Source organism: Chiroxiphia lanceolata, chromosome 28 (assembly GCF_009829145.1).
Source record: "Chiroxiphia lanceolata isolate bChiLan1 chromosome 28, bChiLan1.pri, whole genome shotgun sequence".
NCBI classification, from domain to species: Eukaryota; Metazoa; Chordata; class Aves; order Passeriformes; family Pipridae; genus Chiroxiphia; species Chiroxiphia lanceolata.
Genome location: NC_045664.1, coordinates 3,455,452 through 3,477,428, shown reverse-complemented (window position 1 = coordinate 3,477,428; position 21,977 = coordinate 3,455,452). Strand labels below are relative to the sequence as shown.

Below are 21,977 nucleotides of genomic sequence, written 5' to 3'. Positions count from 1 at the left end.
AGAAGTGCCTCTTTTCGGGCTGAAGCTGCCAGGTTCCCTGCATCCTGTACAGGGATGCTCTGCTGTGCTAATAAATGTGCTAATTAACGTGCTAATTAACAGAAATGCCAAACCCAACACCAGCCTTGGGCACAGAACCCTGTTAGAAAACAGCGATAAGGTGCCAGGGCACGTGGATTGGGCTGAGATTTTATCCATCTCCTCTGGGAATAGCACCAGCTGCTTCAGGTCTGCCACGGAGAAGAGGGAAGGTCGTGTTCCTCTGGATTCCCCTCCGCTGGATATTATTTTTCTGGATATCAGGCTGGGAAAGGTTAATCCCGTTTTCCCTGTTCGAGGCCGTGTCGGCGGCTCGATGGGGCCTCGTAGCAAAGAACGAGCCTGGATTAATTAAGTATCGTGCCAGGGCGGTGGGTTTTTGTTTCATAAAAGGTGTCAGAGTGGAGGGGAAGGGTTTGGGGGCTGCTTTGGCTGCACAGGCAGGAGAAGGGAGGCTGTTCCTTAGGAAGTAGGGCAGGGTGCTGGCTTAAAATAGCTGCCAACGCCGGGCTTGTGCTGAAGGAGCTATTTAGGTAAATCCCGGGGTCTCGCTGGGGGCAGAGCCGCCTGCTAATCTAAAGATACTCCTTGGAGACCTATATTTGTCCGGGATCCTTCCCTGGCTGCTTTTCCAGGTGTTCCCTGCGTGGTCCCGCTGCGGATGGGGTTGGGATGGCGGGTGTGTTTACGTGGCAATGGCTGGGATGGGGATGGAATTAGACATCATTAAGCAGCAGGAGTGAGGGAACGGGCTACGTAAAGGCATCAGCCTTATCCTATAATGCAGGACTTGGCTCCCAGTGGCTCCTGGAGGCCGGGATTGCAGTGCCAAAGGGACACATTCCGGTGACGCTGGAGAGCCATGCTGGGGTCGTCACAGAATCCCAGACTGGTTTGGGTTGGAAGGGACCTTAAAATCATCTTCCACCCCCTGCCATGGGCAGGGACACCTTCCACTAGCCCAGGTTGCTCCAGCCTGGCCTTGGACACTTCCAGGAATGGGGAATCCGTGAATATACCAGGAAAACCCTTCAGGGCAGGGCAGGGGCAGAGGGAGGGATGGGGAGCAGCTGTGGGATGAGTTGGACCAGAACTGAGGTGGAGGATGGAGGGCGGGTGCTCCTGTGTCAGAGGGTGCTCTAAAGCCGTAGGAAAAAGGAATTTCAGTGCAGATTTGAAGGATTTTCCTGGCAGGAGGAGGAGTATCCAGGTTGTGCTCTGACTTCTCCAGCCTCCAGAACAAAACCTTGCTGCTGTTGAGGGAGTGGAAGGAGATGATCTTTAAGGTCCCTTCCAACCCACACCATTCTGGGATCTCCAGCTGTGGGAGCCTGGCTGTGCCTCCCTGAGAGGGCTTGGGGGGGTTGTCTCTCCAAAATTTCACGATGTGAGTTGAAAGCATTTTCCCTGCTCCAAGCTGGGGGCGTCTGGTGAGATTTTCCCAGGATCTCCTCTGTGTAAGACAAGTGGTTTGGGGTGGATTTCAGGAAAACAGGGAGAACTGCTGTCAGCCTGGATTGCTGCAGAAAACATTCCCTTTTATCGGCTGCTGAGAGTAGCAAACGTGGTAAAATGGCTTCTCAGACAGAATGTTATCCCAAAGGTGATGTCTTGGATGAGGATCACAAAGGTTTCCCAAAAGAAGACTCTGGAATTGCTGGTTCAGCAGTAACTGGGGGCTCCTGTCATCCTGCTCCATCCCTGGCATGTGCAGGTCTGGGAGAAGCTGCTCTGGGAGCGGTACTGGAAGGGATTTATCCCTTTTTTTTTTTTTTTGGCTACTTTTTGGCTTGCAAGAGAAGTGCTCTGGCTGATCTCCAGGGTGGCCACTGGGAAGGTTTTAACTCCTTTGCATTTCCCTTTGGGCTGTTGGCACCTCAGTGTGGCCTGAGGTGATGTGTAGTGTCAAAGCTGGGAATAGGACCCTTGCAGGGAATGTTTTATCCGGTGTGGATCCAGCTCAGGGTGAAGCATTAAGGCCTGACACGGCAATAGAAGAGAAACCACCATCCTGATCGCGTCATTTTGCACCCAAATTCCTGTTTATCCACACTGGGACCACCTCTTGGTGGATGCATCCAAACAGGAACGTTCCTGGGGGTTGTTCTGTCCCCGTTTCCCACGTGGATCAGCCCCTTTCCCTACAACGTCACGCGGGGCGAGATCCCGGCAGGACACAACGTGCATGGAGCAGGTTGGAAACGGGATCCAGGAATCCCCTCGAGATCCAGCAGGAGGGTCAGGTTCACATTCCCAGGCAGGTGGGGGATTTGCCTTTTCCACAAAGCCCCCGCTGTGCCTCCAGTAGGGATCTATTAGTGGCCGTGCTGGAACCTTGGGAAACAGGTGGTGCCTTTCCCTGCCTGCTGACATCTAGGAATCCCCTCCCGGCTCCTGTGGGGAGCTCACTGGTTTTTAAAGGAGCTGCAGCTGTTTGCTGTAAACCTCCCCCTTTTCCTGCTCCTTTTTTTCCCCCCCCTCGAGCTTTTCCTCAAGTCCTCAGTGACTCCTTGGAGTCCCTGGGAGTGACGAGAGGAAGATGCCGGCTTTGCCGTGGGTCCAGGGTTGATTATTTTCTGGGAATACATCTATTTTTAACTGATGGGAAGTCTGTAGAGCTTGAGTGTCTCAAAGAGAGAGTTTTTCCAGGCTGGAATTGAGAGGTTTGAGGCTCTCCAGGCTGGAATTGAGGGGTTTGGGGCTCTCCAGGCTGGAATTGAGGGGTTTGGGGCTCTCCAGGCTGGAATTGAGGGGTTTGGGGCTCTCCAGGCTGGAATTGAGGGGTTTGGAGCTCTCCAGGCTGGAATTGAGGGGTTTGGGGCTCTCCAGGCTGGAATTGAGGGGTTTTGGGGCTCTCCAGGCTGGAATTGAGGGGTTTTGGGGCTCTCCAGGCTGGAATTGAGGGGTTTTGGGGCTCTCCAGGCTGGAATTGAGGGGTTTTGGGGCTCTCCAGACTGGAATTGAGGGGTTTGGGGCTCTCCAGGCTGGAATTGAGAGGTTTGGGGCTCTCCAGGCTGGAATTGAGGGGTTTGGGGCTCTCCAGGCTGGAATTGAGGGGTTTGGGGCTCTCCAGGCTGGAATTGAGAGGTTTGGGGCTCTCCAGGCTGGAATTGAGGGGTTTGGGGCTCTCCAGACTGGAATTGAGGGGTTTGGGGCTCTCCAGGCTGGAATTGAGGAGTTTGGGGCTCTCCTTGACTGCCAGTGGTGAGTTGGCCCTGGGGGATGTCTCACAGCTTGTGTCCCTGTGGGAGCACTGGGCTCTGCACAGATTGTCTCAATGACAATCCCGGGCAAATCCGCATCAGTGCCGGTCATTAGGAGACAAATCTAAGCTGGGAACTTGCAGGACCTCGTAAGGAAGAGTGGCTTTGATACCTGCATCGCTCCCGGAACGCTCAGTGCCCACCGAGAGCGTTTTTGAGGTAGTCTCTGATCCACTTCAGAGCTTGGCAGGAGCAGGACCATCAGTGGGCCTGGATCCAGGTGGGTTTGGATTCCTCCTGGGATGGGATCCACGGTGTGAAGAACTGCTTTCTGTGGGCAAGGCTCTGTGAGCAGCTCCCCGGGCTGGAGCTGGCGCCTGGTGTGCGCTCACGGGCTTAAGTCGCCTCTGTTCTAATTAAATACTCCCGGTTTTAATCTCCCCTGGGCTCCTCCGGGAGCAGGGAGAGGGAGCAGAGTTCCAGCTCCACCTCGTGGGACCGTCACCGCCGGCCCTGGGCTTGCCAGCCCTGGCAAAGCTCGGCCACAGCTCTGCTGGTGAATCCTCCTTGGCAAAGGCACCTCGTGTTTTCCTGGCCTGACAACGCTGCTCACTGTCCAGGTTGCCAGTTGAAGGATAATCACCTTCTATCCCGAAGTTTTTAGGGATCTATGGAGCTGTAAAGTGCCAGAATTTATCTCTCTTCCCTGGAAGGGTGGTGAGGCACTGGAGTGGTTTTCCCAGAGAAGCCCCTGGATCCCTGGAAGTGTCCAAGGCCAGCTTGGAGCAACCTGGGCTGGTGGAATGTGTCCCTGCTGATGGCAGGGGGTGGAACAAGATGATTTTAAGGTCCCTTCCAACCCAAACCATTGTGTGATTCCGTGATTCTGTGATCTCTCCATCCAAATTCAAGGATGGGCTCTGATTCCCGTGTTTTTTAAGCCTCTGGGCGTTGCATTCCATGTTTCTGGGGGAGCCCTGAGGGTGACCCGGGCATGCTCTGCTGGCACACGCCGTGCTTGGATTTGCATTTCCATGCACAGCACTGTCCCTTGCTTTTTTTAGCCTTAAATGCACCTGGCTCCTGCTCAGCCCAGGGCGTGCCAGGCTCTCCCAAAAACGTGCCCTCAAAATCTGGGTGTTACTCCTGGAATGGCTGGAAGGAAGTTGTTGAGGTACAGGCAGATTTGCTGCCCGGGAATGGCCTCAGTTTTGAGATGGCTGTGACTCTCCCCTTTGAAAAGGAATCATTCAGCTGATAGAATTCCACCTACAATACAGATATTTTTAGGGTTATTGTGAGGAGATATTCTGGTTGGGCTACAAAGAGGAGTGTGGCTCCAGGTGAGGAGCAGAGCGAGCTCTGAACCAGTTGGGTGCTGGGGGGTTGGATTCAGCTCCAACAGCAAAACTCTGACTAATTTTGGATAAAACTGGGACGTTATAAACTGCATCTGTTCGAAGGAGCTGCCATCCCACAGGAGGTCAGATAATCCCAAATCTTGTGGTCATCCTGCAGCGCTTCCAGGGCTGAGAAATAACACTCTGGTGTTTTTTTTTCCGCCCTCTATTTGTGAATCTTTGGAGCTCCTGAAATCCAGGGTTTCCTTACTCAGAGCAAGAAAGGAAAATTGCTGCCCTTGGAAGGTTGGAACGTGCAAAAATTTGGGGGGAAGACAGGCAGAAATATGGCAGTAATAATATAATAATAATTATAATAGTAATTTCTGGCTCTTGCTGCTTTTATATGAAAAGGTGTTTGCTTGACTTGGTGGTTTTTCTGAGGTATTAATGTTATTTTTATGTGAACAAGGGAGGTGTTACTGATTTCCTCAAGTGAAATATTAATTTTCCAGGAGGTGAAATATCGCTTCATTTTTTTTTCCCCTCACAGAACTTCTGTAGCTGGAAGGGGCAGTTCTGTGACATGGCAGGGCCAGCCCTGAAAAATGACACAGATTATTTGTCAGGGCTTGGTCCAGGCTTGGAAAAATTCGGGATATCAGGCACACAACCTGGTTTTGCAGGTTCTCACATAAACTCGCCCTGAGGGGCACCTCAGGGGAGGGAAAAACTCATGGAGAGCAGGGTGAGGGTTATTAAAGCAAAGATATTTTATGTTAAGTGACCAGAAATTTGGATTGTTTAGCATTTCAGGGAAAATAAAGATTATTCCATGGAAAGGGCTGTCAGGCACTGGAACTGCCCAGGGAGGTTTGGAGTCCCCCACCCCTGGAGGTGTCAAAGGAAGGACAGGAGGTGGCACTCAGTGCTCTGGGCTGGGGGACGAGGTGGGAATGGGGCACAGGGTGGACTTGCTGATCCTGGAGGACTTTTCCAACCTGGGTGATTCCATAATCCTGTGATTTTAACATCAGGTTTGGACGTGAGAAGCTGCCGAGGCCCAGCCTTGTCCTTGCTTTTGCTCTGGCTCCTGGACAGAGCAGCAGGAATCAGCTTGGCTGGATCCATCACCTGCCTGCAAGGTTTTATTTCCCATTAATGACTCCGAAAGCTCGGCACGATCCCGAAAATCCGGCTTTCTCCAGGCACAAATGGCGTTGCTGTGGCCTTTTCCTGGCTGAATTCCTCCACATCATTTCCCCCTGAGCCGGCTCCGTGTGAGCCCTGGGCTTGGCTTTGAGTGGATGAATGTAGGTTAGGTGTGAATGGGAATGAAATACTGGATAAAAATAACGTTGGGCTATTAGGAAATCGGGAAAGAGGGGAAAAAAAACCCCTACCCTGCTGCTCGAGCTCTGCCCAACTCAGCACAGGAGGCAGCTTTTCCTCCCTTTCAGAGGGGCTTTGGATGAGTTTTCCCTGGGGGTGTTTCTACCTTTGACAGCCCTACTCGGCTTCCTTGGTGTCCATATCCCTGTTTTTGCCCCAGATGTGCTGTTTTCCCTCTCCAAAGTGCCTCAATAACCCTGTGCTCCATAACAAGGAGCAGCCAGGGCAGGAGTTTTGCATCCAGTGCCCTTTGGGTTCGCTCCCAGGTGGCATCGGGAGCTCCAGGGAGATCTCTCTGGAGTTTGTTACCGAGGCTGTTTAATCCTAACTGATTTTTTTTTGAAGCTTGAGGGGGCACCTCCTGCTCCTCCCAGGGCCAGGGAGCAGCGTTTGGCCGTGGCTGCCACTCCAGGCAAAGAGCACTTGCTCCTTTTTCAGTAATGAATCCGCCTCGGCTGCTCCGTCCCGTCCTCCCAGGGACTCTGGGATGTATAAACAATCATTTGTGGATCACTCTGTTTTCTCTTCCATGGCACTGGCTCTGTCTGGAGCCAGTGGGGATCGGGCAGCCCTGATGGCAGTTGGATTTTAAGTACATTTTAAGTACATTTTAAGGACAGATGTAGGAAAAAAACATGGAAAGCAACGTGGCTTTCCCTGTGGGAATATCATCATCTTTCACTGAGGGGCGAGTAGGGTTGGTAGAGTTGGTGGTACAAAAGCAGCTTTCTTTCCCCCCCAAATTCTCCCATCCTTATCTGTCCATGTGCTTTTAGAACACCTCAAATGCCCACCTGCTCCTGGCCTGGCATTTAAAATCTGTCTCAATTTGGCAGCAAACAGAGTCTCTCGCACTGGAGTCTAACAAAGATCTCCCCATCCTCTTAATTTTCCTGAAGTCCCTCGGGCACAGTTGACCTTTTAATGCATTGCACACCTCAGACTTCACTTGCACCCGTGTCCTTTTGTTTGTGGTCCTGTCAGGGGGTCGGGAATTGTCTTTTCCTGGGAGTGGGTTTGGATGCCCTTGCAGAATTCCACATCCCAGACCTACAGATCTCACTGTTTAAACAGGACTGGGTGCAACACCCGGGTTTGTGTGCAAAGGGAAGGTGGCACAGAGGTCACAGCATTTAGCTCTTGGAATGTTGTGAGTGTTTTATCCGTCATTTCTGTTAATTATGAGGGAGCTGACTCTGAGGATGAGCTGAACGTGCTGGGTCTGCTTGGGCACTCCGTGAACAACCGTGGCATTGCAGGGACAGGACAAGGGGGAATGGGTTCAAACTGAGAGGGGACATTTAGGTGGATATTGGGAAGGAATTCTTCCCTGTGAGGGGCTGGGATGGAATTCCCAGAGAAACTGTGGCTGCCCCTGGATCCCTGGAAGTGTCCAAGGCCAGGTTGGAGCAACCTGGGCTAGTGGAAGGTGTCCCTGCCCATGGCAGGGGGTGGCACTGGGTGAGCTTTAAGGTCCCTCCAACCCAAACCGTTCCATGATTCCATGACTTCTTTGTGAGATCAGGAGTTATTCCCCACTTTTCAGAACTGGGCAAGTCCTTCCACCCTTCTCAGTGCCCTGGGGGTGCAAATTTCCAGGTCAGTTTGCTCTGAGGGCTGTTCCTGCTGTCAGAGAGCCCAGGCTTGGCTGAAGGATCATCCTCTTCCTCCCCTCCTTCCTGCTACCTGAGAGAGTCAAGCATTAATAAGGATAAAATCCAGCTCTTTAACAAAAGGGGGGGTTTGTTCCTCACATCAGCTCTGACACGAGGCGACTGGAGCCCAAATTTTGCTGCCTGACAGGATTCCTTGCTTTGACAACGCTAATTAAATGCTGATCCTCACGCCCTGCTCTGTGGATTTTGATTTTCCAAGCACTTGGGCTCTGTTACATCCTTCCTGTGACTCCCACAAAGCTTTTGAGGTGCTCCATGGCACAGGGGTCTGCTCTGGCACCACACAACTGGCTCAGGGAGTGAGGAAGGATTTTTATAGCAGGAAGCATAAAAAGCAGGACAGCAGGTGATGTGGAGTAATCCCTGTGGGATCCCTCTCTCCACAGAGCTTGGCTGGGGTCAGTTTGGTCCTGACCTGACCAGGGGATGCTGGAAGGGCTGAGCAGTTACTGGTTATCCTGGTTCTGGGAAGGAAATGGACTCCCAGGATCTGAGCAGATCCCTGGGATAAGATGCCAATCATCCCATGGATCCTGGGAACTTCCAGCAGCCAGGCCACACACTTAGAGGTGTTGCACAGGATTTCGTTCCCGGTTTTTCCTCATTCCCAAATATCCAGGCCTCCTTCCTGGAAGGAGGAGCTGTGTGTGTGCATCCCAGGGCTGGTGCTGTTCCTCTGGCATCTCCAGAGCAGGATTCTCTCCCTGCAGCTTGGCTGGCAGACGGGCAGAGCAGAGGAGAAGCTGGTTCCTTCTCCTGCCCAGCTCCTTGTGGGAGTGGAGCAGTGCAAAGCCAAGGAGGGAACTTACATAAAAGTTCTTGGCTGCTCCCGTTGGCGCAGCCTCAGATTTTATCTTGCATAACTTTGCTCGCTGGGGCCACCAGGAAAAGGCAAAGCCACAGTTCCAGAGCTTCCCGTGGGTCTCTGGATGGTGGGATGGGCAGCACTGCTCCTGGAGTCACATCCCAACTCCTCTAAGCTCTCTGCCCCCACTTTTGGGGGATTTCTACTCTTTAGGGTGGCTCCCGAGGTGGTGGCTGTGTTGGAGGGCCTGGAGTGATGGGGAATATGGGAGGGGAATGGTTCCTCTTTCTCCATTCTCTTCCAGGACAACCCCACTGTTTGGAGAAGAGCTGACAAATGATTTTCCAGCATCTGAATTGCAGCGAGTCCCAACCCCTCCCTCACTCCAAGCCCTGTGCCCACATTTCCACACAGCTCCTTTTGCTCATTCCACCTGATCCTATTTGTGCAGCTTCCCTGACCTCCTCCCACTGCATGATTCCTGCCATCCTTACACCGATCCAGAGGAGGAAAATAGGTGAAATCCTGCAAAACCCACATCCAGAGGGGCCGTGTTTTCCTTTTGGAGCAGGGCTGAGCTCTGGATGCACTAAAACCTCTCGTCCAGCCTGTGTTGGTTCAGGGAGGTCTTGCTTAACCCTCTTTAACTGGCAGCTCCGTGGGGAAGGCTCTGTGTGTGCTCTGGAGCGTTCCAGGCACGTGGGATATGGGAGCACAACTTCCAAAGGGATCCATGAAAGCGAGACCACCTTATTGCAGGCACCGGCTCCCCTTTCATCAGATCAGCTCTTGTTCTCCTCGCTCCTGCAGCTCCTGTGATTGGAAAATTGATGTTCAGCTCTAAAGAATCCCTTGTGCAGCCTCATCCTCCTTTTCCCTCGAGGGTTTTCCGGGTAAATTGCTGCTGGATTTGCATTTAAAAGGGTGGCACCGCTGTTCCTCCCTGTGTTATTTGTCTAGCTCTGTCCTGTTAAATTCAACATACTCTGGCATATCACCGAATTACTGGGGTTGGAAAAGACCTGTAAAAGCAACTTCTGCTTTTTGGGGGATGTGTTGGTCCTCCTGCCTAAATTGGTGGCTCCTGGTTTTCCTGGTTTTCCTGATATTTGCATGAAACCTGTTTCAGTGCAACATTATGATGATGATGATTGTCCCCTTGGAATTAGGAGGCAGCTCCGGAGCGGGTGCAGATGGCATGCAGTCTGGGTGTTTAGCCAAGCTGAGGGGTGAATTCATAGCTCTGGCAGCTCAGCTCTTCTCCTATCAGGATTTGGTGGGAGCACAATTTCGGTGGGAATCCAGTTTCCAAGTGTCTGCTCCAGGCTGGGAAGCAAAACCCTCCCGATTCCTCTCTCACCCCCCCCAAAAAAAAAGAAAAAAAGAGACGTGTTGCTGACTTCCTTGCCTTCCCTTTGCAGCTGTCCCATTCCCTCCCACGCAGCGGCTCACCCTGAAGGAGGTGTTTGAGGATGGGAAGCCGAGGCTCGACGTCCTCAAGAGCCACTTGGTGAAGGAAGGGCGGCTGGAGGAGGACGCGGCGCTGAAGATCATCAACGACGGCGCCGCCATCCTGAGGCACGAGAAGACCATGATCGAGGTGGAGGCCCCCATCACAGGTCAGAGAGCCCAAAAAGGGCCACCTGGGGTAACAACAGCAGGGCTGACACAGGTTTTTGCTGTGTTTTAACTCTCAGAAGAGAGGGTTTTGCTGGCGGAGGTCGAGGCCGCCGCGCTCGGCTCCTTGTTGCTGTCGCGACCTTTCTTTTCTTGGCACGTAATTCTGTCCCTCTTTTGTGCTGTTCTTGCTCCCCCAGTGTGTGGTGACATCCACGGGCAGTTTTTTGACCTGATGAAGCTGTTTGAAGTTGGAGGATCACCCAATAACACCCGCTACCTCTTCCTGGGAGACTACGTGGACAGAGGCTACTTCAGTATAGAGGTGACAAAAGAAAGCTGAGCTTGGTACTAAAGGAACCAAAAGTGTTGAGCCTCAGTTAAAATACGGCTCAGGATCAGTTAAATAACCTCAGAATTGCAGCTCAGAATGAGTAAAAACACTACCCTCAATCAGTTCAAATTCAGCTCAAAATTAGTTAAAGTGCAGCTCAGAATCAGTTAAATTCAGCTCAAAAATCAGTTCAAATTCAGCTTAGAATCAGTTCAAATACAGCTCAGAATCAAATAAATACAGCTTGGAATCAGATATATGCAGCTCAGAATCAGTTAAATTCAGCTCAAAATGAATGAAATACAGCTTGAAATCAGTTAAATACAGCTTGGAATCAGATAAATTCAGCTCAGAATCAGCTAAATCCAGCTCAAAATGAGTTAACATGGAGCTCAGAATCAGTTAAATACAACTCAGAATCAGCTCAAACAGCAAAGTCAAATCTCCTGTGCTGGATTTACCCTCCAGTCGAGCTCTGCACAGGGTGAAAATCCCGTTGGTAACTCCCAGTGTGATTTTGGGCAGGAAGGTGATGTCCCAGTGTGAGGACTGAGCACTGGACCCTCACCCAGTGATGCTTTGGTGGCAGTGATGGGGTTAATGGCTGAACTCTACCTTCTGAAGTGGAGTTTTAATGTCACTTGGGGCTGTCACTCAGGGAAACAAGAGGGAGAGTCGATTGTGTGTCGCAGGCAACGAGATCCCACCAGGAGAGTGGGAAGCAAATGTTGGAAAACTCGCAGGATTCAGCTGAGCAGGGAGAAGGAAAAGTGTCACACGACTGAGCCGCTGCTTCCCCTGAGAGAATCAGCCTTGGAGTGGGGTCAGGACAAAGAGGGAGTCGCTGGGGTTGTGCTGGGACTTCGCAGCTCCCGTGGGATTCCTTGGAATTGGGAGTTGTTGGTGTGAAGGCCAAAGGAATCGGTGTGTCCCCGTGGAGACCTGGGGTGGGACAGGATGGGACAGCTCTTAGCAAATGCCACAGATCCCAAGGGACTGCAGCCTCCTGGATTCACAGAGGTGGTGGAGAAGGAGTGGAAATGGGAGAGTTTATCCCGGTTGGGAGCAACGTAACGAAGGGCTTTTGGGGAAACAGAGGCGTGAAAACAGGGCTGGAATTAGCAGAGGAGGTGGTTTCTCCTGGAAGAGGGGAGGGTGCAGGAATAGCTGAGCCCTTGGGTCTGCAGAGGAATCATTCCCAGTTAAATCCCGGGGAGGAGCTCTGCTGGATGAGCGCAAGTGGCTCTTTGAAGGATTCTGCAGAGGATTTAGGGAGAGCACTGTGCTGGAGCAGCCCCTGGCTCCCTTCCAGCCTCGGGAATTCTGACAGGGAGCCAAGGTGTGACGATGAGCCCTTTCTGGGGAAGCGGGTCCGGATGCTGGGGAGGTGGGGTTGGGCTGCTGGGATTTGTGGAGGAGCCCCACAACCCTCTGGGGAGGAAGGGGAAGGACATCCGACTGCTCCTTTCAATGGCTCGGCTTGTGCCAGTTGGGATTGCACTTGGAGTGTATTTACCTGGAAAAGAGATTATATTCCAGCCCAGCAGCTCCTTCTGAGGTAAAAGGTGGATTTTTTTTGGTGTTAACCAAGAACCTCTCAAAGGGGGGTTGTTGGACCCTGTGTCTGCACATGGATTTGACAGCTCCTGGGTGGAAAAGTGCTGCTCTCCCCCTGCTCTTCCCCCAGGATTGATCAGACATGGAGATTTTACTCCCAGATCCGCAGCAGTGCTGTGGATCAGTGCCCTGCTTTCTCCATGCTGGGATCATCACAGGATCCTGGAATGGTTTGGGTTGGGAGGGACCTTAAAATCACCCAGTTCCACCCCTGCCATGAGCAGGGACACCTTCCACTAGCCCAGGTTGCTCCAACCTGGCCTTGGACACTTCCGGGGATGAGGCAGTCACAGCTTCTCTGGGAATTCAATCCCAGCCCCTCCCCACCCTCACAGGGAAGAATTCCTTCCCAATATCCCTTCTAAATCCTGTTTTAGTTGAGAATCCATTCCCCCTTGTCCTGTCTGCCTGTGACAGTATGGATTCCCACCTGGATATGCAGAAACTGGTTTCCAGAGTGAAACAACAGCAGGTTTGGAGCATCCCAGAGGCTCAGGGAATGGAAAAGCATCTGGGTTTCCCTGTGCTTTGAACAGTGGGAAGGTGGAGAGCACCAGCAGCATCATGAGTTCCCCACATCCATGGGGATGTAGGGAGATGATCCAGTGCCTGCCTGGAGCAGCTGGGGGGGTCCTTTGCAGAGCCAGGAGTTGGACTCGCTGATCCTTGTGGATTCCAGACCAAGATTCCAGAAACAAGATGCCAAAGTAGGGGGCTAGGGAGGTGTAAGGCCCAAATATCCCCTCCAGGAATTCTCCCTGGCTCCAGGCATTTGGTTGTCCAGGTAAAAGATGGAATTTGTGGCTCAGACAAAACGTTTAAACCCCCCCCAAAGCCCCAGTTCATCAGCTCAGCTGGATGTGACAACAAATCACTCCACAGATTCCTTCTGGGCCTCTGGCTTAGGGAAATTCTCCTTTAAAAACATCAATTCTCAGGATAATGAGGCCATGAATTGTGGGTTAGTTAAGAAAAGAGTTGTGAGGGGAGAAGGGAGGGAAACAACCGTGTGAAAGCTGGAATGCTGATGGAAGGGGGACTCTGGGAAGCATTTGGTGTCACAAACCTTCTGTGACAGCAGAGACTGGCTGGCCACAGATCCAGCTCCAGAGGGAAGGGGCTGACAGGCAGCACGGAAATTGGGATGAACTCCTCCCTTTGGAGATGCTGATGAGGTATTGCCCTGCTGAGGGATTATCCCCCCCGTCTCCAAGTGGGAAAGATGCTTCTTTCTTGAAGCTTTTTAGTTCTGTCTCCCAGCCCAGACAGAGGACAGGGCTGTGTCCATGGTGGGGAGGGACCATCCTGGTCCATGAGGGCAGAAAACAAAGAGTAGGATAGTTTTATTAAATTGTAAAGTAAAACAATTATTATGACCAAAACCAGAATCCATGGAGAGAGGAGATGTATCAGGAGAAGTGGGGTGATAATGGCATACACCTCTCCCACTCCAGCTTTTCCAATCCAGTTAGGACAGGACACAAAATCGCTGTCTAATTGTGGAAGTATGTGATAAACTTGATTTAATGCACTGTTTTATCTGGAATAATATTAAAGAGATCCAGTCAGGGCTGTAAGGTATGAGGGAAGGTACATTTGTGGGCTGGCTGTGGGAATTTTGTTCCCACTCCAGGAAAAGCTGGGAGGCTCCATGTTTAAAACTCCCTGATAAATGCCAGGTTTTGGGAATGGGGGGAGAGGTTAGGGTGTGGCTTGTGGGCAGGTTTGGCACCAGCCCCTCTTGCATTTTTGGAGGGGGGGTCACAATTCCTCCTGCAATTCCCTCCCTGAGGAGCCTTCCCTTTCCAAGTGGATCAAACCCTTGGCTTTGGGCTTCACGCTGAGAGGCCGAATAAGGAGAGAAGTAGATTTATTAAAGATTATTTAAGGCCAAAGAAGTGTCTGGAGTCGCTCCTGGGCCTGTTGTGAACAGGCACTAATCAATTCCTGGGCTCAGGGCCATGGAAAGGGCTCCATGCAGGAAGCATCCAAGGCATGCAAGTGTGGAAACCTCCCTCATGCCTCATTCCAGCCCCTTGGGAGCTGTTGAAGGTCCTTCCCTCTGTGCCCCGGTGGTACCTGGCAGCCCCCACATCCCTGGGAAGTGGCTGCAGCCCCAGGGAACGTTGCTTTGTGTGTGTCCAGGAAGAGCTGTGGTGTCAAATTCCATCCCTTTTCACTTTGAAACCCTTCAGATGTTTCTTTTTAAAACCCCTCTTCTGCAAGTTGCCAGCCTTCCACCCATCCCAAATCCTCCTCTGTATCTCTGCTGTGCTTGGGTGCCAGGGCTGGTTCTTTTCTCCAGTCGTTAGCAAGTCATTTGGTTCATTTATAGCAACTTCCAAGTTCTCCTGCCAGCCCTGAGAAGTGACATTTAGCTTGCAAACACGGGAGGTTAAAGCTTTAAATCCCAGAATAATTATAAATGGGTTTGTTGGGAGCATTCCTCCTGGTAACAGATGCAATAAAACATGATTCTGCTACCGGTGTTGGCCCTGTTCGCCTGCAGAATTCAGAATTAATCAAGTTTTTAATGTGGGGTTGAATTCCAAGTGAGACACAGATGGTGCTTTACAGCTCCTTGGGTTTTGGGATCAGCTGGAGTGACTAATGCAGAGCTTACCTTGCAGGTTCGGTGCTTAAACACCATCCTGGCTGAGCTGTGTGTACTGGGAACCGACTGGAAACCGGTTTATTTGGGGTCTGGAGGTTGTTTCCAGCTGGTTCCCGGGGATCTGTGCCCCAGATCAGCAAGATCTGAGAGTGTCAAACTGTTCACAGAGTTTGTGGTTCCCACCCCCAGGCATGTGCAGGTTCTGTACCATCTCAGCCTCCAGGGTAAGCTCCTATTAGAGACTTTAATCCAGCTCTTGGGGCTGCTGTCATTCTGGATTGTCCTTCCAGCTCTCCAAACCGTTGGATAACATTCCCTGTGCACGATGCCAGCCCGTTTCCCTGTCAGCCTGACAATGCAGAGCACACAGGGGTGAGCACTCCTGCTTTCCAGCCCTTCCCTGAGGCTTTCTGGGAAACCAGCCTGGAACATTCCTGGTCAAAATCCCCCCCCCAGTTTGAGTCTGACTTTAGGCTGTGCTCAAAGAGTGTGGTTTTACAGGTGGTGCTGCTCAGCTGGGGGATGTGGAGAGCCCTTTTCAAAAGGCAGAAACTTTGCTGAGCTTGTTTTTTGGCTCAGCTTTTCCTGTTTTGAACTTGAGCTTCACGTGACTGTGGCGTAAGCGGAGAAACGAGGCGAGGGTGGGGAGGGGAAATCAGTGGGGGGGATAAAGTTGAATTTTTCCTGTTTAATGGACAAGTGGACAAGTTGTTCCTGCTCCATCCCACTGGAACATCTGGAGCAAACAGCTGGTTTGGCTTTGCTGCTCTGCAAGTGGGAGCTTTGGAAGGGGGAAAAAAAAAACCCAACCAAAACCTGCCCCCACCCAGCCCCGAGCTGGTTTGGGTGAACTAAAATCTCATTTGTCACTTCTCCAAGTCGGCCCTAATATAGAGAGAAATCCGAGTGGCTTTTCCCCCACTGCTGCATTTGGCCAAGATAAGATCCACTGCCCAGTATGGAGCTGGGTTTCTCTCCAGGTTCCACTTTGGGTGTCTTCCCAGAAACGCTTCGGGAAGTCTCTTACGCTGATGAGTGCCCTGGAAAAGGGTTTTTCTGCCTTTTTTTTTTTTCCTGATCTCCTCCTTCCCCTCTCTTGCAGTGCGTGCTGTATTTATGGAGTTTAAAGATAAATCACCCCAAAACGTTGTTCCTCCTTCGAGGGAACCACGAGTGCAGGCACCTCACAGAATATTTCACCTTCAAGCAGGAATGTAAGTACCAGCAGTGTGAGAAGGATTTCAATACATTTTAAAAATATGTTTTTAAATATATTTTAAAAAAAAAAAGGTGCTGGAAGCAGGTGTGGGCACAAAAATTAATATCAGAGCTGTATATGTTATAACAAGATTAATCAGATTACTCTCAGACTAATAATCAGATTAATATCAGATTAACACCAGATCAAATTAATACCCAGAGCTGTAAAAACCTGTTGTCTGTTTTCCTGTTTACACAGCTCTTCTCTTTCAGCCCCTACTATAGAAAATACCCCCCAAAAAACCAATATATAAGTCCTGCAAAGCACCAAGTGTGTGTTGATGTGGCCTTTTGGTTGCAAAGAGGAGGAAATGGGAACACATCTCCCCTTGAGGAGCCAGTCACATCCTCCCCTCCCTGACTTCCAGGCCCAGCAACATATAATCACTGCCAGGAGTCTTCCAGCTCCAGATTGTGCAGCTGGGATCAGTGATTCCAGTTGGAAGCGAGGGAAGGGTTTGCTCCTCCCTGTTTGCACTGGGGAGAATCATTTGCCTTTAGGATTGTTTTAGTTCAGGATGGGTTTTCTACAGCATTTACGTTATTTTCAAACCAGTGATGAGGAAAGGTCATGGGATGACCCCTCTCCCCAGAGGGTGACAGTCATTCCAAGCCATAAAATAGTGGACCAAAGCAAAGCTCCATCAGGGAATTCTTGCTCAGGAGTCTGACTTGGGAAGGCACCAGTGCAGTCTTTACCCTGTGGGCTCTGGGTGCTGCTGGATGGGGGAAGGCTCAGAGGGGATGAGGTGATAACTAGCGGCTGTTTGCTCAGAAATGAGCTGGAAAACACCTCTCAGCTCCCTGCTGGATCCTGGAGCAGGATCAGGTGGGGCAGGAATGCTCCTGGAGCTGAGCTCAGTTCCAACCAGGCCACAGGGGGGTTTTTTTCCCCTTTGGAAAACAGGAGGTGCTGCCTCTCCCCTTCCTTTGTCATCCCTAAAAAACCCTCTTGGTGTCTGTGAAATAAGGATGTTTCTGATTCTACTGGAGGCTTGCTGGAAGAACCAAACTGCTTTGGAAAGGCTGTGGCATCTCTGTTTTAATGCGTGGAAAAAAATCCTCTTCCCCTCTGCCTGGATGAGGCACCAGTGGAGATTGTCATCACTTGTACCAGTGAAAGATCCACTGTGAAAATCCATTTATCTGAGGGCATCCTGGGCAGATCCTGCCTCACAGCACCCATGTCCAGCTGAAAAGGCAATTCCTGACTTCAGGAATGTGTGATGTTGCTCTGCCAAATCCGACAGCTGCTGCATTTCCCTGTCTGTGACCTGCATAGGATGAGCCTGGAGGTGCAGCAGGGATGTGTAGGGAAGTGCATCCCAAGTTTCTGTCAGGTGGAAACAATCTCTTTTCTGGGTTGATCCCAGTGCAGCTCTTGTAGGAAACACCTTGAAGGGAGATGAATATTCCTGAACAAGTCCAGATTTGCAGCAAAGCCTTTTTCTCTTCGCATCCTACAAACGTTTTCTGAGCCAGTATTTTCACTAATACCCAGGTGCAAAGTTGGAGTTGTGGGCCATAAACGTAGAGTTTCCATATCCCCTGAGGAACTGGGGATATGGAAAGGGGAATTTGTTTCCTGGAATTTGTTTCTCAGCACTTTGGCTGATCAGGGCTCGATTTAATCCCTGTTCCCAGGTCGAATCAAGTACTCGGAGCGAGTGTACGACGCGTGCATGGATACCTTTGACTGTCTTCCTCTTGCTGCCCTCCTAAACCAGCAATTCCTGTGTGTCCACGGAGGACTGTCTCCAGAAATCACGTGTCTAGATGACATTAGGAAAGTAAGTCATCTCCGTGGGGCCATCCCATCGCTTCCAATTCCAACGAGGGGGGGGGCAATGGCTTGATTCCTGCCCAGCATTCCAAGGGGATGGAGGGGTGTGTGTGGGTGTGTGTCCTGCCACAGCTCCCACCAGCAGCCTCGTGATGTTGTGTCCGTTTTCCAGTTAGACAGGTTTAAGGAGCCTCCAGCCTTTGGTCCAATGTGTGACCTGCTCTGGTCTGATCCCTCGGAGGATTATGGCAATGAGAAAACGCTGGAGCATTTTGCCCACAACACTGTCCGGGGCTGCTCCTATTTCTACAGGTAAGAGGGGGTTTTAGAGGGCACTTTGCCTCCCCTTGCACTGAAAAAAGATCAATTCACCCTGTGGCACTTTGCAGGGTGCCTGAAATACTCTCCTCTTGGCTCTGATGCACAAATTACTGTTTGTTTTTCCCTCCCCTGTAATACTGAGCTCTCCTTAGGTAACTTACTTTATGAAATTGTGGTCTGAGGCAGCAGAGATGCTCCTTTTGCTGGCAGGGTGCCCTGTGAGTGGCTTTCAGTACCAGGATCTCTAGGAAATTATCTTTTCCTGCCTAAAAAGAAAAAAGCAGCATTTGTGCTGACAGACCACTGGTAGGGAGGGTTTGGCACCAGGGGTCTGTTTAACAGAACCCTTTGCAATTAATTTTCGAGCGATATACTGGCATTTTTTGGGAGTGCTGGACAGAAACCAGGTGGTTTCTGCAAGTGGCTGGTCCCTGAAACCAAGACCACACGTGCTCCCTGCTCTCCTTTGCCACCTGCTGAGTTACCCTTGCTTTTTTTTTTTGTTTTCCAGTTATCCTGCAGTGTGTGAATTTTTGCAGAACAATAGTTTGTTATCCGTAATCCGAGCTCACGAAGCCCAGGATGCTGGGTAAGTGCTGCAGCCCCTGGGAGCTGGGCAGGTTTGGGCTTTCCCTTGGCCAGGTTTTAAACCACCTGCCCTGTTTTGCAGGTACCGAATGTACAGGAAGAGCCAGACAACGGGCTTTCCCTCGCTAATCACAATCTTCTCTGCACCAAATTACTTAGATGTCTATAACAACAAGGGTAAGGGGCTCTTGGGGGGGGCTCAGGGAATCCTTCTCCTACTCTGCCCTCTCAGAATCTCAGGTTGGAAAAGCCCTCCAAGGTCATGGAGTCCAACCTGTGACTGACCTCCACCATCCCAACCAGCCCAGAGCACTGAGAGGCCAGTCCTTCCTTGGACACCTCCAGGGCTGGGGACTCCAAACCTCCTTGGGCAATTCCAATGTTTAACCAACCCTTTCCATGAGGAGATTCCTCCTGATGTCCAACCTGAGCCTCCCCTGGCACAGCTTGAGGCTGTTCCCTCTCCTCCTGTCCCTTGTTCCCTGGGAGCTCCCCGCTCCTGTCAGGGAGTTTTAGGGAGCAATAACATCCCCCCTGAGCGTCCTTTTCTCCAGGCTGAGCCCCCCCAGCTCCCTCAGCTGCTCCTGCTGCTCCAGCCCCTTCCCTGGACACGCTTCTCAATGTCCTTCCTGAATTGAGGGGCCCAGAACTGGACACAGCACTCGAGGGGGCCTCCCCAGTGCCCAGCAGGGAGGGACAATCCCTGCCCTGCCGCTGCTGCCCCAGTGGTTTGGATACAAAAATACACTATTTTTGATACAAAACCCTCTCCTCCAGTTGCATTCTTGGGCACGAAATGAAAGAGAGCTTTGTGTGCTGGGCTGAAGTGGTCGGTCCCCTGACTTAATGTGTTACTGTGGTAATTAGCTGTCGAGCCATAGAGCCTGGAATAAAGCTTTCATTCCCAGCCACGGGACAACGGAGCCCTTTTGTGGGATGCTGCCATCCAAGAGAAGCTGATAGTGTAGGCAAGCTTTCCACTTCCCCCTGCCTCTAAATCATGAGGGGATTTTCCTCAGCTCTGGGGTTTTTTAAACCCTTCCCTTTGGATCTTGGCTCTGTGTTTTGCATCAGTTTTAGCAGCTTTGTTCCACCGACCCTTCAGTATTTCAAGCTTTAGTGAAACAACATGAGTAAACTAAAAAATGGCTCTTTAAACCTTCTCATTTTGGAGTGTTGGTAGTTTGATTCTACACAAGTGTGACCTCATGTTGATAATGAAGTTTTAGTAACACAGGTACAAATTCCAAAGGCTGGGAGAGCTGGGGGGGTTCACCTGGAGAAGAGAAGGCTCTGGGAGGGCTTAGAGCCCCTTCCAGGGCCTAAAGGGACTCCAGGAGAGCTGGAGAGGGACTGGGGGCAAGGGATGGAGTGACAGGACAAGGGGGAGTGGGTTCAGACTGAAAGAGGGGAAATTTAGGTTGGATATTGGGAAGGAATTCTTCCCTATAAGGGTTGTGAGGCCCTGGAATGGATTTCCCAGAGAAACTGTGGCTGCCCCATCCCTGGAAGTGTCCAAGGCCAGGTTGGAGCAACCTGGGCTAGTGGAAGGTGTCCCTGCCCATGGCAGGGGGGTGGGACTGGATGAATTTTAAGGTCCCTTCCAACCCAAACCATTCCAGCTCTTAAATTCCCAGTGCCCATGGACACACGTTCTCTTGGCTTTTTCTCTCCCAGCTGCTGTACTGAAATATGAAAACAACGTCATGAACATCAGGCAGTTCAACTGTTCCCCTCATCCCTACTGGCTTCCAAACTTCATGGATGTCTTCACATGGTCTTTGCCTTTCGTAGGGGAAAAGGGTAAGAGAGGTTTGGATTTCTGTTCCGAGTTCCCAGTGACTGGTCACAGTTCCCTGAGTGTTAGAAATGTGTCCCGTATGTGTTGGGAGAGTGTTGCAGCTCATTAATACCAGGTAGCACTGGAAAACAGTTCAAATTCAAGGAAATCTTCCTATTCCTGGTTTAAATTCTTGGGAAAACCGTTGTTTATGCTTGTTTTAAAGACCTTTTACCAACAGGCCGCTCCTTTCTTGCTCTTTCTGCATTGTTGATGGGGCTGATCTTGGGTCGTGTAGCCCCACCTCAGAATTTGGAGACATTTCTCTTCCTCTGGGTTTGCAACAGAGGAATTAAAAACTCCTGTTGGCTCGTGGCCCACCGAAAAGGAAACATTCACTTCAGTCAGAGGCTTATTTCGTTCTGGAGGGGGGCGAGGCAGCTTAAAATATGCCCAAGACTCTGCCTCAGCTTTCCAGCAAAAGAGGATTTTTTTACATCTCCTGATGACTTTAAATTCCACCCCAATGTTGTGTGTTTGGAGTTGTGGCTTCAAGCTCTGAACTGCCAGAAGGGTGGGGGGTATTTATTTGACTTTGAGGCACCAAAGGTCTAATCCCCCCCCCCCAATTCCTCAAATTCAGCACTCCCAGAGCCAGGTGGCCTGTTGGGATGGGGAGGGGGGACCTTGGGCGAGCTCAGGCTGTTCTGCAGGAATGTTGGCACCTCGGTGCCCACGTCTGGTTCATCTGTGCTGTGCTTGGACTGCATCCACCTCCTTGGCAGAGGATGGAGCGTGTGTCGTCTGCTCCGGTCCCACTGCGAGGTACCAGCAGCTGCGGCTCAGAGTGTCTTTAGGCTCCCACTTCCAGGGAATAAACGACCTTGAAAAAACCATCCCCTGGCACAGCTCGCCCTCCAGATCCCTCTGTGCTCCAGGGTGTGCCCCAGGCCTCTCTGACCCCCCCTGTCTGTGCCTCTTGCAGTCACCGAGATGCTCGTTAACATCCTCAACATCTGCTCCGATGACGAGCTGATCTCGGATGGGGACGAGACATTGGAAGGTAAAACATCACTGTGGGGACCTGGTGACAGCAGGGGGGGGAAGGTGGGGAAGGTGTTTGATGCCTGAGCAGCACTTGATTTATAGCTGGATACCCAGCTCTCCAGTTCCTTTTTGACCAAACCTTGTGCAGTTCTGGGTAGGAAACATTTATTTATTTTTTTTTTTCCTCGTTTGCTCTTCAGTCACAGAGAAATTAAATGACATTCACTGCGACAGACACTTCTTGCCAGCTACTCTGGGAATGGTTTCCTGCTCCTTACACAGGCTGCTGGTTATTTTTTCCCCCAATTCAAAATTTTCTGCACCAAAATATCCACCCAATCTTCTCATCTGTTGCAGTGAGCTCCTGTGTAAAGCGGCTTCTCACGTCACCCCTCCCCAAAAACCAGAATGCAGTTTTTGGCCTTGATTTTAAGCTGTGCATGAAAGGGACGAATCAGTGGCTGAGCTGACGTGCAGTTTGGAATTTGGGGGTCCCTCAGGAAGCTGTGGGGGGCAGTGAGAAGTGGGGCCCTGAGCTGCTTCGATCCCAGCTGGAGACTC

At 51.1% G+C, this 21,977-nt stretch overlaps 1 protein-coding gene across 6 annotated transcripts in view; it reads left to right on the top strand.

Annotated features, from left to right (window-relative positions):
• Nucleotides 1-21,977, top strand: part of PPP3CC (protein phosphatase 3 catalytic subunit gamma) — a 36,954-nt gene that overhangs the window by 5,478 nt on the left and 9,499 nt on the right. For all 6 annotated transcript variants that reach the window (XM_032712605.1, XM_032712603.1, XM_032712601.1 and 3 more), the window contains exons 2-10: nucleotides 9,877-10,074; nucleotides 10,273-10,397; nucleotides 15,740-15,851; nucleotides 17,542-17,687; nucleotides 17,853-17,992; nucleotides 18,513-18,590; nucleotides 18,672-18,766; nucleotides 20,267-20,392; nucleotides 21,355-21,432. In XM_032712605.1, coding sequence (XP_032568496.1) covers nucleotides 9,877-10,074; nucleotides 10,273-10,397; nucleotides 15,740-15,851; nucleotides 17,542-17,687; nucleotides 17,853-17,992; nucleotides 18,513-18,590; nucleotides 18,672-18,766; nucleotides 20,267-20,392; nucleotides 21,355-21,432 — 1,098 coding nt within the window. The remainder of the gene's footprint in view (nucleotides 1-9,876; nucleotides 10,075-10,272; nucleotides 10,398-15,739; nucleotides 15,852-17,541; nucleotides 17,688-17,852; nucleotides 17,993-18,512; nucleotides 18,591-18,671; nucleotides 18,767-20,266; nucleotides 20,393-21,354; nucleotides 21,433-21,977) is intronic.